Source organism: Limanda limanda, chromosome 1, assembly GCF_963576545.1.
Source record: "Limanda limanda chromosome 1, fLimLim1.1, whole genome shotgun sequence".
In the NCBI taxonomy this organism is placed as follows: Eukaryota; Metazoa; Chordata; class Actinopteri; order Pleuronectiformes; family Pleuronectidae; genus Limanda; species Limanda limanda.
In genome coordinates, this window is record NC_083636.1 from 26,465,666 (window position 1) to 26,482,293 (window position 16,628).

The following is a 16,628-nucleotide window of genomic DNA, read 5'->3' on the forward strand; positions in this document are numbered from 1 at the left end:
ACTCTGGGTGTTGTGTGCGCGTGCGTGTAGGGGTGGGGAGGGGGGGGCTACATCGAAGACCCTCCTACCCCTGTCCCTTCCCTTCCCTCCCCTCCCCCACCACGTTTCCTGCACGAGGTGGCGGTCCTCCCCCCACAGTAAACACACCCATTGATGAGAGAGCGAGAGAGAGAGAGAGAGAGAGAGAGGTGGGGGGGACTAGGAGGAGGAGGAGGAGGAGGAGGAGCAGGAGTGTCACCCAGCAGCGGAGTCCAGTCTCCACACAACTCTGCCCGACCTCGGCAGCAGCAGCAGCTTCTTGGATCGGAAGCTCTGCGAATCTAACCCGCACACGTGTAATCTGAAGTTCGGAGGAGAGCGCGACCCCGTTTCCGGCTTTTCACGGGAACGAGCACGGATTTACCAGCCGATTCCCAACCCCCCCACCCCCCCGATCGCGGGGCTCGCATCGTGGCTTTCTCTCCCGGGTGGCACGTTCCGGGGACTCCTGCTCTCACCCGAAGAGGAGCACCTTCCTCCCTGGCGATCAGCTCCCAGTCCGGGCTGCTCCACACCAGCACCGCTGTTCTAATGGAGCCGCTGGTGCATCCCTGACGATGGGAAACTAACAGAGAGAGAGAGAGATAGAGAGAGATCGCGCAGCAGCAGGACACAGGCGAACACACAAAAGATTGTTGTGATCATGTCTGGGGTATGTTACTGCGGCCATCTATTCACCCAACACTCACTGATTGTTGCATGTGTGTATCTGTATGAAATGTGCCCACGCACCTCCTCCTCCTCTCCTCCTCCTCTCCTCCCGTGTGTCCTCCCCTTGCTCCTCCGAACTCATGCACGCCCGGGATCAGGTGTGACCGTGTCTTCCTCTCTCTTCCATTATCCTCTGATCACCAGTAGTTAGTGGGGAAGCTTTCAACCCAGGTTTTCTAGAGACTAAAAATCTCATTCGGTTTGATTTGAATGAAGATGGACGCAGACGATCAGATCGATAGTCGCTGCTCTGCTCTTGTTTTTGAATATCGTTTCACCCAACCACCCACCCCCTCCTCCTCCCCTTGAAAACAGCAGATGTACACACTTGGCTCCATATAAGCCGGTTGTTTACTTTCGGAGTCTCTCCCTCCCCATCCCCTCTCCCTGCAGCCGCACGGATCACTGTGAGCACCTGGCAATGTTTTTTATACAGAGTAGAGCCCGGCTAGGCCACAGCTATATCGTGCATGTGTCTGTTCTTCTTGTCATACACCATGTTCTTTCTGGTGGTGGACATCTCTCACACACTCCCAGGGCACGTTGGAGTGAACGTACTGGCTGTGGTGTTGTCACAGAAACCTGGGCTGTGAAATCAATCATGGAGCCAGATTGTTGACTGTTACTTCTGGTTGCCTTTGGGGCTGGAATTAGTAATTATTTTTTGGTGTTATGATCAGTGAGACTCCATTGATATGTGCTTGTTTAGTCTGCGACCAGCAGCCAGACACCCAAAGGTATTCGCATATGTAACAAAGAAAAGCAACCTAGAGTCTGAAGCAGAGAGTGGGTAGTGCCTTTTTCACTATTTGTGCTTGAAAACGAGTGAAACCGTTGTCAAAATATAGAAAAAAAATTGTCAGGCATTTAATGCATGAACATTTCAGTGCTTGTTGGTTTATGCTGCAAAATAATTTATTTTTATCGTTTTATTTTTCCCGTTTTATTTTATATTTTCCTTAAGGTTATACATTACAATGAATATGCCTTAGTAACCACTCTTGACATTAATTATTACAACTGGAATCTAAGTGAATGCGTACGCTCATCAGGTAAATAATGAGAGAGCACGATGAGGCCAAAAACCAAACAGCCACACTATCACATTATGAGTGCAACACAAGCAATCGGGTGAAGTCCAGTATGTGGAAAGTTCAAGTACAAGTTAGGTAATTGATTACATAATTGTCATTCGATTTGAAAATGTTTTAAAATCAGCCCTAAAATGATCTGTCAAGCAAAATGAGGTAACCAAAATGTTGAGGATATGATGTTTCCTCCTGCGGATGCATCTGAAAAAATGTCATTGATTTATCCTTGGTTAGAGATGAGATTAAAAATAATAATGTTAGTGGTAAGATCTCGACGTTAACCAAACAATTAAAATGTTTTTCTATAATAATAACATAATAACATGTATTTTCACTGCGCTGTCTGCTTCACTGGCGTTGGTCAGGGTGGTTGCAAGAAATCCTCAGCAACAGAGAGCAGGCTGTCATCGGAGCTTTCCATGTTGAGCTGCAAGTTACAATAAACTCTGGAGTGGGGATGTGATGCATAATATAATAAAATACTATATTGGCTACTATGTCACACTAAGTTGGCGACAATTCCCTCCGTAGCTTTTGTGTTTTAACTTAGGATGATAACACTGTTGCTGAAACTCGTTTTCTCAGTCACGGTCACATTAACAGCAGTGACTGTTCTAAACCTGCCGGTGAGCTTGGCCTGTGATAATGCTGCGGAGCTTCTTCAGAATAAGTCCTCCTTAAACTGTCACTTTTTATTGTTTGTGTGCTGAACACTGTTTGCAGAGCCTTTAACTAAACCGTCAATGATGTAGCGGGAAGTTAGAAAACTGGGTTTACATAGATGCTTTTATTTTTTCACACGTTGCCTTTAGGCTATTCCAGAGGTCGGTTAGGCAGTCGACACAATCTTCAAACCCAAGTTCACAACTTTAAAAAAAAACAGTGTGACATGACTGAGATCAGCACTGGTTGCGGGGTCAGTCCATCTGTGTCTGTAACAATCCTACATGGTGGTTTGACCCAGTTCCCGACCACTGATGTGGTTTATTTGAGGATGCAGAAGAAGCACACTTCCCCACAATAGAACAAGAAGAACAATAGAATTAAATATGGCATACATGTACAGATAGGTAAAATAGAAATATTTTTACTAGAATATATAGGTGTGACTCAGTCGTGAAACATCTGTAACAATTTTGTTTGGGGAACAAGCAACTTTATAACCTAGGACAAAGTCCTATTTAAGTTACAAATGGGTGAACGAAAAAGGTTTTCATGACCTGCAGGCCTACTTGTTTCCCAGGCTTTATAATTTGAAATGCAAATGGTGCAAGTATGTGGCTTTCTGCTCTTCTCCTTCTGCAGCTCTCCTGCACTCACTGCATGTATGAGTGAGCTTATTTAACTCTGGTTAAGAGTTTGTTGGTTGTTTGATCAAATGCAAAACTTAGATTATGTAAGCAGATCCCCTCTGGTAGTTGTGTGTGGGCGGTATGTAATCTAATGGGACAGTGGCCGCGGGATAATACAACAATGTGTGAACTCACATTATCATGTTTTAGGCCATGAGGCAATAATTGTAAAATTTCAACAGCGACAATTACTCATTTACTTTCACTGCAGGAAAGTCTTTAGTTTTCAGTGTTCTTATCACTGTCCTCCCCCATGAGACGAAAAATGACCACATTCTTAATAAGCACAACTGCCGTTGTCATCAAATTATTCTATTCGATCATGTGCAACAGCTACCGTGCCTTTGTCCTGCACCGCTGAAGGTGATACTTATTAACAGGCTAATCATTGGGATACGCAAATCCTTGCAAGATCACTGGCTTATTTATTTGAGTCAATTGCTTTAATCAACCCACTAAGGACTTCCAGAATACATGAGCTCCAGTCGTAGTCGTGGGTGTGTGTATGTGCGTGTGAAATGTGACATGTGTAGCAGGTGAGAGTCTCATTATAGTTGCGCCAGAGGCTATGAGGTGACGGGTTGCTAGTTTTGTCACTGGAATGCAATAAATCCTGCATTTCATTAAGTTGTGATGAATAATATTCTCCCTCTTATTATTATTGTCAAATGTAACTGGAAAGCTGTTGGTACATATAGCTTTTCCAAGTCTTAATTTAAGCTTAGAGGCTGCTGGCTGTTGCTTTATATTCAGCATGCATGAGAGTGGTATCCATCTTCTAATCTCACCAAGGGCAAGAGAGCGAATAAATAAGAGTCAAACTATTCATCGGAAGCGGCTTTATTGGCTCACATCCCTTGAATTCAATTGGACACATTTATTTCATGACATAACCACAGGATGTACTTTTTTATCGTTATGGTTCATAATAAAATTGAAATCGGGCATCTTACATTCTCAGTATCTTTCTCTCCTTGCACTATTCAGCCTCACTGTAAAGGCCCAATGAACACAGCCCGTTCAAGGAGGGAATGTTGAGCCTTTTTTTTCTGTCTCGCTGTTGTGTATAAAAGGTACGAATGCATGGAATGATAGTTGGGTTGTTGTTGTTCCACCAGTATGCTGGCAGCGTAGGTCGTCCCGGGGCATAATCGATGTCTGGAAACAAGAGCTGAATGGTGAAACAGGTCGCTGACAATGTTGTGCTACATGCCACACCTCTAATTTCTAATGCCAGCATATTTAAAATCCTACACAGGGCAAAAATATGCTGGCTTGATAGGTTCTGTGTAAATGAGCAAAGCAGACAGAGTTCCTGCTTACAGACATGCCCTGAACTGGACCTGATGGTTAGAATGAAATGTCTGAGTGACTTGCTCTGGGCTTTCTCCTTCCAGATCCCTAATAAAATGCACAGTGACCGAGTGGGTTGATAACAATTGACGGATGCATAACACAACCCAAATGAACAGAATACAAATATCCCAAGATGAAAAACAGATGACATACACGTAGGCGATGCCCGGCCCAATTTTCCGGAGTTAATGTCTGAAAGCAGCTATAACGTGAGACTGTGTAAGAAGGGGCTACATTTTGTAATAAATGCTTGAATGCTTTGTTATTAGCTCAGATACATCATTACGCATGAAGCAGGCTTGTGAGGCAGCAGCACAACAACAGCAAACCTGAGGAAAAACACAAAGTTTCTTGCGTCTTTGCTTTAGTTTCACTTTAACCGTACTTTGATCATGTTCGTTGCAATGCAGCTCGGTTGAAGCCAAAGGTGTAAGGGAGACCTGATTGTGTGTTCACGTGACAGCATTCTGGAGATTCTGTAGCAGATGATGCAACTGGTGGAAAGTGGAAAGTGTGCTCCGCAGCTGGGTGTATGACACCTCTGAATGTTTGAACTCTGTAAGTGTTGAAGGGAAATTCTTTCTTTTGAGTGTCCACAGTAAAATTGTGGTTCAACTTGACCTTGTCAGTTAGCATGGATGACGAAGGATGTTTTCCTACTGTAAACAACCTTTCCTTGAACATTTTTCATCAGCGGATCCGATTGAAGCCTGCAGAATTAGATGCGTATAATCCATTCTGAAGGTTTACTGCTAAGATTAAGGAATCTTCTTTCACTGCTCAAATAATTTCCCCAAAACTAGGGCTAGGATGAGACCTTAAAACGTCTGCTTGAAGAATCTGTCAGTTGTGGATTTAATAGGTCAGAGAGCGACTCAGTATTTCTGGAAACCAACGCCTGCAGGCACTTGACATGTCTTGAAATCGGGGGGATGAAAGTGAGCCCTGAGCGAGGACAGGGCAAGGACTGGGAGGATTGGAGCTGTGACTTTGGAAGAGGAGTAAATTCTGTGCATTTCTCAGAAGCTTAAAAGAAATCCTGCTCTTTCTTTTTTACCTCTTTTTTTATAAATCATGGCATCTCAACTAGAGGGGGATTAGTACTGGTAAGAGATGAAAGTGGAAAAGCCTCCTGCTCTCTGAAGAGAAGACAATTGTTATCTGCTTGACCTTCACAACTACCAGATATATGACGCTCGTACGTTTAATCATCAGATGTGTTCCTAATTCTTCGAAAGGAAAATGCTAGAGCTCAACAAGGTAATATTTTGGCATTGACATCACAGTGTGGCAACATGCAATAGTCCCTGCTGAGGATGCAATGTAATAATGCAGCCCTAAATAAAAACAAAATCTACAGCAAAATCTTCTTTTTATACAATTTTCAGTAATAAACATCATCTTTAGGCTTGAGTTTCAGTTTTTACAATCTACCAGCAGAGGAGATCTTTCTTGAATTTGGTTGGATGTCTAATCATACAAGATAAACTGTTATGACACACAAACTCCTATCTTCTTACCTAAAACCTGCTTCCTCTTTACAAAAAACATCATTGAAATGATAGTAAACTGCCACAACTGTTTTAAAGAGAACTTACTCAAAATAGTATTTGCATTAAAGAAAGATTGTTCTTGTCTTTTCTCTCCCAGGATTCAATGAAAATGTCCGTGTGCGTCCATGAGAACCGGAAATCAAGAGCCAGCACCGGCTCTATGAACATCTACCTGTTCCACAAGTCTTCCTATGCCGACAGTGTCCTCATGCACCTCAACTCATTGCGGCAGCAAAGGCTCTTCACGGACGTCCTGCTTCATGCCGGCAGCCGCTCCTTCCCCTGCCATCGTGCAGTGCTGGCTGCCTGCAGCCGCTACTTTGAGGCCATGTTCAGTGGTGGGATGATGGAGAGCCAGGCCAGCGAAGTCAACTTCCATGACTCCATCCACCCGGAGGTTTTAGAACTTCTGCTGGATTATGCATACTCATCACGTGTAGTCATCAACGAGGAGAACGCAGAGTCACTTCTGGAAGCAGGGGACATGTTAGAATTTCAGGACATCCGAGACGCCTGTGCTGAATTCCTAGAGAGAAACCTTCATCCGACTAACTGTCTTGGCATGTTGTTACTCTCTGATGCCCACCAGTGCACCAAGCTGTCAGAGCTCTCCTGGGGCATGTGCCTCAGCAACTTCCCAGCTATTTGCAAGACAGAGGACTTCCTCCAATTGCCCAAAGATATGGTGGTGCAACTTTTGTCACACGAGGAGCTAGAGACCGAAGATGAGAGACTTGTCTATGAAGCTGCTCTGAACTGGATCAACTATGATGTGGAAAAGAGGCACTGCCACCTACCGGAGCTTCTGAGAACGGTCCGCCTCGCCCTGCTGCCGGCCATCTTTCTGATGGAGAATGTCTCTACAGAAGAGTTGATCAACGCCCAGACCAAGAGCAAGGAACTGGTGGATGAAGCTATCCGCTGTAAGCTGAAAATCCTGCAGAATGATGGTGTTGTAAACAGCCCCTGTGCTCGACCAAGAAAAACCAGCCATGCTCTCTTTCTACTCGGAGGGCAGACTTTCATGTGTGACAAGTTGTACCTGGTAGACCAGAAGGCCAAAGAGATCATCCCCAAAGCCGACATCCCCAGCCCCAGGAAGGAGTTCAGTGCCTGCGCCATCGGCTGCAAGGTGTACATCACCGGTGGGAGAGGCTCAGAGAATGGTGTGTCTAAAGATGTATGGGTCTACGACACCGTCCAAGAGGAGTGGTCCAAAGCAGCTCCAATGCTCATCGCTAGGTTTGGCCATGGTTCTGCAGAGTTAAAACATTGCCTCTATGTAGTAGGGGGCCACACTGCAGCAACTGGCTGCCTCCCGGCTTCTCCGTCCGTGTCACTCAAACAGGTGGAGCAATTCGACCCAGTGGCGAACAAGTGGACCATGGTGGCTCCCCTGAGAGAAGGCGTGAGCAATGCAGCGGTAGTCAGCGTCAAACTCAAGCTGTTTGCCTTCGGAGGAACCAGCGTCACCCACGACAAGCTGCCCAAGGTGCAGTGCTATGATCCGCAGGAGAATCGATGGACAGTGCCCGCATCTTGCCCGCAACCCTGGCGCTACACAGCCGCCGCCGTGCTGGGAAACCAGATCTTCGTCATGGGCGGGGATACAGAGTTTTCAGCATGCTCGGCTTATAAATTCAGCTGCGACACCTACCAGTGGACTAAAGTGGGCGATGTGACAGCCAAGCGCATGAGCTGCCAGGCTGTAGCATCGGGGAACAAACTCTATGTGGTGGGTGGGTACTTTGGCACGCAACGGTGTAAAACTCTAGACTGCTATGACCCCACACTGGATGCTTGGAACAGCATCACTACTGTGCCGTACTCGCTCATCCCCACTGCTTTCGTCAGCACCTGGAAACATCTGCCTGCTTGAGCCCCAAACTCTCCACCTGCACCATTTTCATAAGGTATGTTTGACCTCTAATGTCTCTTTGTCTGCATTCTACTGCATGTGAAAAAAAATGTAAGCCCCTTGCTCTAGTGCTTGAACATTTTAATAATCTGGGTATGTGGTGCTCCAAAGAAGTGAGATTATCTCATTTGATGCTACTGACTAAATGTGTTTTTGAAAATGTAAGTCTAGATCTGTACAACATTGATTCAGTTAAATTTGTTATAACTTAACTCATGGATTTTTGGTTTGGTGCACTAAGTAGGCAGATACTAAGATTGTACGCATCTGCTTTGTATATTCAGGGAGCAAAGATAATTATATTCTGGCTGATATCCCCTTTTCAAACTATCACTTTAAATATCAAACATCAGAATCACAGAGAAACATATTGAAGCAGCACATTTTAAAGTCAATACATTTTACTTTCAGGGGTTCAATTTGAGCTGCGAGTAGCCTTCACACAAGAGTAAATCGTTATCGATTATACCTCCAAATGAACACAAATATAACCAAAATAAAGTTAAATGGATAAAATGAGGGTGAATATGAACAAAAATAAGCTAATAAAATATTCCTGAACTGCAATTTATATATGCACGTCACCCAACATATTTTAAATGCTGATACTTGCAATCCAAGAATTGATATCCAATTGTTAGTCCCTTTGGGTAGGTAGTGTCTTCTCAGGAGAAGCAAGGAGGGAAGTGTAGCAGAGGGAGGGTGGACGGCTGGGGGATTGATAGGGGCTTGTGTGTGTTAGTTAAGTGAGTTATGTCGCTATGGGGATGGGCTGAAGGACAGAAGAGGTAATTGAAAGAGAATGGGATACTTTTATTGCTCCTGTGGGGGAAATCATTCTAAGAGGCAAAAGGGGGTCTGCCAATTAGACAAGCCACACACCAGCAGGCTACAACACCCTGGCCAGGCTAATCCAGTCACCTTCCTTTGTTGCGGGCTTGGTCTTTGCGTTGGGTGAGAGGGAGGCAGCCAGCGACTCACGCTGTGTCGGAAAACATTCATCATCTGTTCCAAGTGGAGGTGACTGCGAGAAGTGTCAAAAGAGGAAATGAGGAGCCCCCCCACCACCACCACCACCACCACCACCGCCAAAGCCCAGTCAGACCCACATCATCCTTGATAGTCATGGTCTCCCTCTAAAGATTTACGGTTGAAGTCTACAGTCTCTTCTGGCTCAGTCTATGTCTTCTTGGCCTCATTCTAACCCCGCTCCCCTGCTATGATGATGAACGGTGCAGGCGTATGTAGAACGTGTGTAGTCATCTGGCAAACCTGATCTTCCTGCATGCTGCAGGCCGCGGAGCCCCGATCACATCACATCACACAAACCTTACACCCTGATCCCATGCCCTCAAACATGCAGGCAGACAGTCCCCTTTTATTTCTCTGTATTTGTTCAAACGGTTGGCAGCCCACAGCTCTAGAGTGACTCCCCACTGTCCAGCACTCTCCTATTTGATTCAGCCAGGAAGCAGCTCAGAGCAGCTTCACTGCTCCGATACCTCGATGTCCTTCCTCTCTACAGGATGAAATATTTTTTGAAGACTTATTATTCCCTTTCTTTTCACCCGCTCATCTCTGAAAAGGAGAGACTACACTGAAGGTTTGGACCATCTCTAAGCCAGTGCAACACAGGGTTCGGTGAAGGATATAATCCTGCCACTAATTTAATATGGAATTTGTTTTTTGTGCGTCTGCCTGTCATGGCAACTGACTGTCTACTCAGTGAACGCGCTGAAAAGACAAAATGTGGAGGAATGGAAAAGAAGGCTGACTGTTTAGGAATGAAAGGGGGAAAGGAAGTATGTTAGAGCTCACAGAAGGAGACTGTAACTGCGAGAGAAAAAAGTTCTAGATTTCTCCCAGGGGAACAATTCCAAACTTCTCTTTTGTTTGCTTGGAAAGCTTTTAGGTGGGGCTAGTGGTGCGGACAATTCAAATAACACATTATTTTTGACTGACGTTATTAATGTTAATGATGTAACATTACATTAAAGACAGTACTGTTGCAGATATTCTAAAGAAATTTACACACGATAAATTATTTGTTTTTAACGCACCAAAAACCTATAAATGTAAATCTTGCACGACATCGGTCACTTCACTTCGACAAGACGGTATAACGAATTGAACTCAAATGCAGTTTTAAGGCCAAGAAAACGTCACATTTAATCTCTATTACAACTTTACAATTTGAATTTAAAGCTAACTGCATCTTGCCTCATAACACCATACTGATATATGGCCTGACATTCGCCAAGAAGTACAGGGATAAGAACCAAGTTAATGAATGCAGCGCCACCACAAACGAGTCAGTCTCTACACACACTGAGCTGCAGTAACCTGATCAGCTTCATGGCAGTTTAAATGCCCGTTAAAATAAATGAATGATGGAATGCAGAGGTGGCAAAAGTACTCACATTCTTACTTGTATAAGAAAAAGACTTGGAAAAGTAGAAGTACGGATTCGACTCCTTTACTCAAGTAAAAGTAAGAAAGTACAGGCCCCAAAATGTACTCAAGAAAAAAAATTTGAACTTCAATGATACACAAGGCCCCTTATGATGACTCGGCAAAATAAAAACATTTCTAGGCACACAAAATAGGATAGTTTTCCTCTTTTGTCAACAACCTGCACGGTGCTGGTACAGAGAAAAACAAAAGAAATCACTGGACACAGTGTAGTTTTACGGCAAGACAAATTTCAGAGTAATAAAGACTGAACTGAACCAACGTCCTGCATGAGCACCTGGATCATTGTTTACAGGGAAGAAATGGATGGGGAATGTGCTGGCCGTTGATAAAGTCCCTGCCCTTTGTACACACAGCCCTTCGCCACTACCGATTGGACGGTTTAGGGAGGTCATTTTGTTAGAGATAAGTGCAAGAGCAAGAGTTGTTTTTAATGCAGCCGTGGCAGTGAAGAAGAAACTTCACTCGGGTAGAAAGGGTCGTTGAGAACAGACTGTACAGATTTGAACAATTTACCAGATCTGTTCGAGAGACAGATGGTAGGACAGTAACTTGGGAATAAAGTTATGTGATGCTCATGGTGTTAAATCCTTGTCCCGACCTAATCAGGGAGAAATTCTTAAATTTCGCCGGTGATTGTTGAGTGTTATTGCAGTTTGGGTTTGTGTTGGATTAAGAAGTACATACATTGCAGTCCAATACAGAATCAAATAGGAAGCTATTGCCTTGGATTGGATTTCACTGTCCAGGTTTTGATTTGATTTTTATCCAGCCTCGGTAAGTCCCCCACTTTGGAAAAGGAAAAACACAGAATAATTAAGAATTTCATTAACGTTGAGAGATAACCCAGGAGCCTTATGTCTGAGAATTTTTTTTCTCTGTTTTTTTTACTTCCTTTGTACTTGAAATAATTAAAAAGTCATCTTCATACGTCATACTAGCCTGTTTAACGAGTCGTTCTTTTTCTCTCCTGCAGATTTCCCTGCTTTGCATCATCTTCTGGACTCCAACTGTGAAGGAGCACACATTCTCTTACCCTGAAAGAGACTTTGAGCAGTGATGGCGCCCACATTCATTTTAACGTTGCGGAGACGCGTAAAGCTGGACGCTTCGCCAGAATGATGTCACCTCCTGTTGCAGGGAAGGAAGAGGAGATGTACAGTGACAGTAAATCACGCAAACAAACCAAACAAACCGCTGCTTGTAATTCGAGGATCACCCTTTCACGCTGCCACATGAGGACTGCAAGCATACGGCACAGCCTGCGTGTTTTCCCTTTTAGACTTGCCGGGCTTGTGAGGCTCTGTATTGAGGTTTTTCTCTATGATAAAAAAAAAAGCAAAGGAAAAAAAACACTCATAGCATGATGAATGTTCTGTTTAGATCGAGGGAAGGAGAACGCAGCGATGGGTGTGCGAGAGAACAGAAAGCAACTAGGTTTGACTGAATACAGTTGATTTATAAAAATGCACAATGAAGGAGCAAACCTTCCCTTTCTGTCCTCTGATAAGCTCTTTTATTTTACCCTTTGTATGCATTTCTTTTCTTTTTTTTTTCAAAAGGCGTGCTTCTAACAGCTCACACATAGAAACAAACCTCTGAGTGTTCCTCCCATGAAGGCTCTGGCAGTCCGCTGTCACTGCCAGTTGCGAGGTGTTGATGCCCAACACCAGTTGAGGAGGAAGGAGGGGGGGATATGTGCTTGGCCATGGGGGCGGGGGGGTCAATGTGCCTTGAGGGTCATGACCGTACATGTTTGCTGTTTTGCGGAGATTTTAAAATCCCAACACTACACGCTAATGCCCGCTGAGTGCCGGTTAACAGACCCACTGCAACAATTCAGTGTTGTCATATTCAGCTGTACACTTAATGCTGTAAAAGAGCGGCTGTGCTACTTCAGATAAAAGCAGCGGCTTGCTTGCTGAGTCATAGATAAAGCCTTTTTTAGAGCATGACAACTCATAGTGATTCAGTGCAACTGGCATGACCTCTTCTCTCTGGTCACAGGAATCTTGTCACCTTAACCGAAACTGAGAATAGAATCGGTTTCTGCTTTTCAAACATGCTGCAATGTAGTCTTAATTTATATGACGATGTTTACTCTGTTATGTTCATTTGTTTTAATCCTATTTATTTCCTCTCTGCCTGCATTCATATGTGAAACTATGTTTGGGTTATGTCGTGCATGGCCACGTGTTGTGTTTTGTTTGACCTCAGTTGGGCTGCAGTTTGCACAGTTCAGTCTTTTGCAGGAGAAACTTGTTCTTTTGGAAGAGGCGGGGGTGCAACTCGTCAGAGTGTGGACGGAAGAGGAAGAATGGCTCTGATTACTGATGACGTAAAGCAGTGTATGCTTCTGCTTGAAAAGGAAAATTCAATTAGGTTGAAAGAATTAATAATTTTTACTTCACATAGACTCTCTTTAAGCTCCAACCTGGGTCCAAACCTAATTTGCCTGTTGGGGCTCAAATTGTACCAAAACAGAAAAGAAGATATGAGCCATAAGGCAGCTGCACCGGTGCGGTGTGTGTGATCCAGTGACTATCGGGGACATCACAGAGGAATCCTGACATGGTTAAGAATGCGATGGCCTGTGCAGCTGTCCTTCGAGACAGCTGGAGAACTGTCACATGTGCTAACTTGGCTCTTTGGGGTGTAAATCCACAGTATTCTTCACCATTAAGTGGAGAGAGGGAGAGAGAGAGAGAGAGAGTTGAATCTGGCAAACTTTGCATTGATGCATTGAAGGGCAGACACCGCAGTGCTTTTCGTCATAGTGTTAATGATGCACATACAAAAGAAAATCGCTGCAAGTTCTTAAAGAACAAACAGTTAGAATACAAACACGTGCATATCAAATGCTTGGTAACTCTAATCTGTGTTTTTGTCTGTGTGTCTGTCTATGTGACCTGAACATTGCCATTTTACAATTGGATATAAATGGACTCATTGAATTTCAATGTAAGATTTGGTTATGTCTCAGTGCAATGTGTATTGTTTTCTCCCTCGTGTCCTTCCTCATGGATTCATGAATAATTCAGATCGGTGGCGATCATCCGGGGAAACAGCCCTGTAAATTCCTGCTCCCCCTTTCCTAAGCCGCCCAAAAGTTCATCCTTTTATCTGCGGTCTCTGGACTTCACAGAGACCCTCGTGGCTCCCTAACGTTCACCTCCTCCAGCCATTGAACACAGATCCTCTGGCCCCCACCAATCAGATAAGGGCATTTCTTTCCCATAGAGCACAAGTTACCCTGACAACAGCGAGTAATGAATGCCCCTTCAATTCGCTCCTAATTGCTGAGTGGCATTTCCCATTTCTACTCTTGCCCTCCTCTAATTCTCTGTTTTATCTGGAAATCCAGCCGGCTCGGATTGGAGCAAAGTATCCTCCTTCTCATCATGATGTAAATTCGACAGAGACCCTGTCAGTGTGCATCGGTTTGCGTTTTTCTTTTGTCATGTAAGAGTTTATTTTCTATTTTTATGACATTATTTTGTACATGTGATTTTTTTCACAATGTGAAATTCATGGCTAATAAACATAAGAGTTTTTTCCTCTTGACTGTAAAGCTCTCTGCCTCTCTGTTTCTGATTCTGAGATCATTTGTCTGTCTGTCTTAATGTGATTGTGCCGAATTAGCAGAGGAAAGCAGCTTCAACCCAGCGTAGGCTGCGTTCTCATTACTGCATGTTTCACATATTTAGGCAGCTTTGGAGTGAATGCAGCAGCCAGAGAGTCCAGAGGTATTTCAGGCAGTATATCATGCGTACAGCTTTTGTTCTGTGGAGGAGGGACTGGAATCATCTTATCTGTGCCTCTGGCTCTGAAGCTTCCTGCACACGAACAGGCAACACACAGCCAGATACTTTCCCTTTCTCTGTCAAGTCACCTTGGCAACGGCAACCTTTATCTCCAAACTGTGGGGGCTGGAGGAGAACATGAAATCTTAAAAAGCACCTCTCGCTATTCTCCTCCTCCCTCCCCCCCTTGGCCTGCCTCCCCTCTCACTTCCTACGCCCCCCTCTCACACTTTTCATCAGTGCAATGCATTGCGAAGCGCCTCACCGGTGGTGGAGCCCCCCCCTCCTGCTTTTGCAGTGTCCTGGTTTGTAACAGTTCTAACATTCCATTTAGGGTTGCAAAATTCCGGGAATATTCAAAGTTGGAAACTTTCCATTAACGGGAATTAACGGGAATTGACGGGAATAAACTGGACATTTTGTGGGTAATTTATACTAACTGTATTTATATTGTCATATACAGACATAAATATAAACACTTTGTTTTGTCAAAGGCTGATTTGAGCCCTGAGGAAACTTTACTATATATAGAAACTATAAATAGTTAGCCAAACAATTGGAATCGTCTGTGAAAATATTTTACAATTGATGGATAAATGAATGGAAATAGGCAAGATGAACAGATGAACAATCCTCAATCAGCATGCTAATATATTTTCCCCAGTAATATCATCGAAACTTACCTGCACACTACAGCAGGCCTCAACAGCCCTGCTGTAGAGTGAAGGATGCTGGGAATTATCTGTGCATGTGATGGAAGAATGCACAGTGGAGGGTTGAAACTCAACGTGCAGCGTATGCTGCATTCCATACATCTTTAAAATAGAGTTTTGAATTATGTTTTTATTGCTCAGCATTTAATTTGCCTATTTTTTTTTTTTTTTTTTCAAAATTCCCAAAATTCCCGAGCTTAACTTCCCATGGAAAGTTTCCAGAAAGTTTCCGGAAATTTACCGGAAACTTTCCGCCCCTTTGCAACCCTAATCCCATTAGTGAGCTGCGTTCCTCCAGCTCTGTTCACTGTTTACATTCTTTGCCCTGACACAACCCCCTGACCGTTGACACAAAGTTGAGAAACACCAGTTTGTCTGGATCCTGACCCTCGTGCACTCACAAACAAAATACACCCATTCACTCGGGGGGGAGGGGGCTTGGGAAATAAACAAGCATTTGTCTGGCTGTCCACAATATGTGTGCTGAGATGTTGAAACAATCTTCTCTGCGCTATTTCGAGATAATTCAATCACAAGATGATCTTTCTCAAGCATGTCTGAGAAACAGGAAAGGGGGAAAAAACAGTGTGACACCGAGGGGGGAAACGTGGGAGCTCTGTGTGCAGGAGGCCCCCTCAGCGGCCCTTTGTGATCCGGCAGCCCCCCCACACATTAATCAAGGCAGGAAGTTGAATTTCCTGTCCGCCAGGAAGTAGGTCTTATCCTCCACCCCCGCATCCCCCTCCCAGAAACATACCGCCGATGGCTCAGCCCTTCAACACTGTGAATCCTTTGGTTGCTCTTAACTTATGCAGCGCTTGGCTCAACAGACTAGAGTCCCCTGCTTTTTGTGTGGGCAGTCTATGTGTGGCCGAGTGTGATAAAACAGTGTACCTCCGTGTCGCCGTCGCCTGGCAACGCATCAGGCTTTAGCTGCAGCTCAGTCATGCACACGCACACATATATAGATGTTTTCAAATAAAATGAACTGCATATTCACTGCACACATCCTTCCATCACTAGTATGTCTCTCGGAATATTTCTTGTCACAGTTATTTAGCCTCAAAACTATAAATGTCTAAAGATGGTCTTCATTACACACAGAACACAGTAAGAATCCAGAGCTTTATTCCCCTGAGGATTTGGGGTGTGTGGGGGTGGAGGCATACAAAGGTGGATACAAAAATGAAGAAGCACACACACACACACACACACACACACACACACACACACACACACACACACACACTGATACTGGGTTCCAGTCGGTGGTGTTTTCTAAATGAGAGAGCCGTCCACAGGCTCATGCTCGCTCTGACCTCTGAGTTACATCAGCACTCCGGCCGGCAGCTGAAGACCGATCCCCCTCAGGCGAGTGGAATGTGTCAGGGGCCAGTGTGTCGCTACCAGATGTCCTGAGATTGAATACGAACACAAAAATCTTCATAGGGAAAAGATAACTTTAATTTCAGATTAAAATTTCCTGTCAGTTTTCCAAAACTACCAGATGTCCTGAGATTGAATATAACACAAAAATCTTCATATGGAAAAGATAACTTTAAGTTCCGATTAAATTTCCTGTCATTTTTCAAAAACTACTTCCTATTAATACTAGAGCAC

The 16,628-nt window shown here is 44.3% G+C and overlaps 1 protein-coding gene across 1 annotated transcript; it reads left to right on the forward strand.

Moving 5' to 3' along the window:
- Window positions 1–242: 242 nt before the first annotated feature.
- Window positions 243–11,709, forward strand: enc1 (ectodermal-neural cortex 1). Its single transcript, XM_061071113.1, has 3 exons — window positions 243–691; window positions 6,200–8,015; window positions 11,469–11,709. Exons 1-2 carry the CDS (start codon window positions 683–685, stop codon window positions 7,979–7,981), a joined length of 1,791 nt encoding a protein of 596 aa, XP_060927096.1. The 5' UTR covers window positions 243–682; the 3' UTR covers window positions 7,982–8,015; window positions 11,469–11,709.
- The last annotated feature ends 4,919 nt before the right edge of the window (window positions 11,710–16,628 follow it).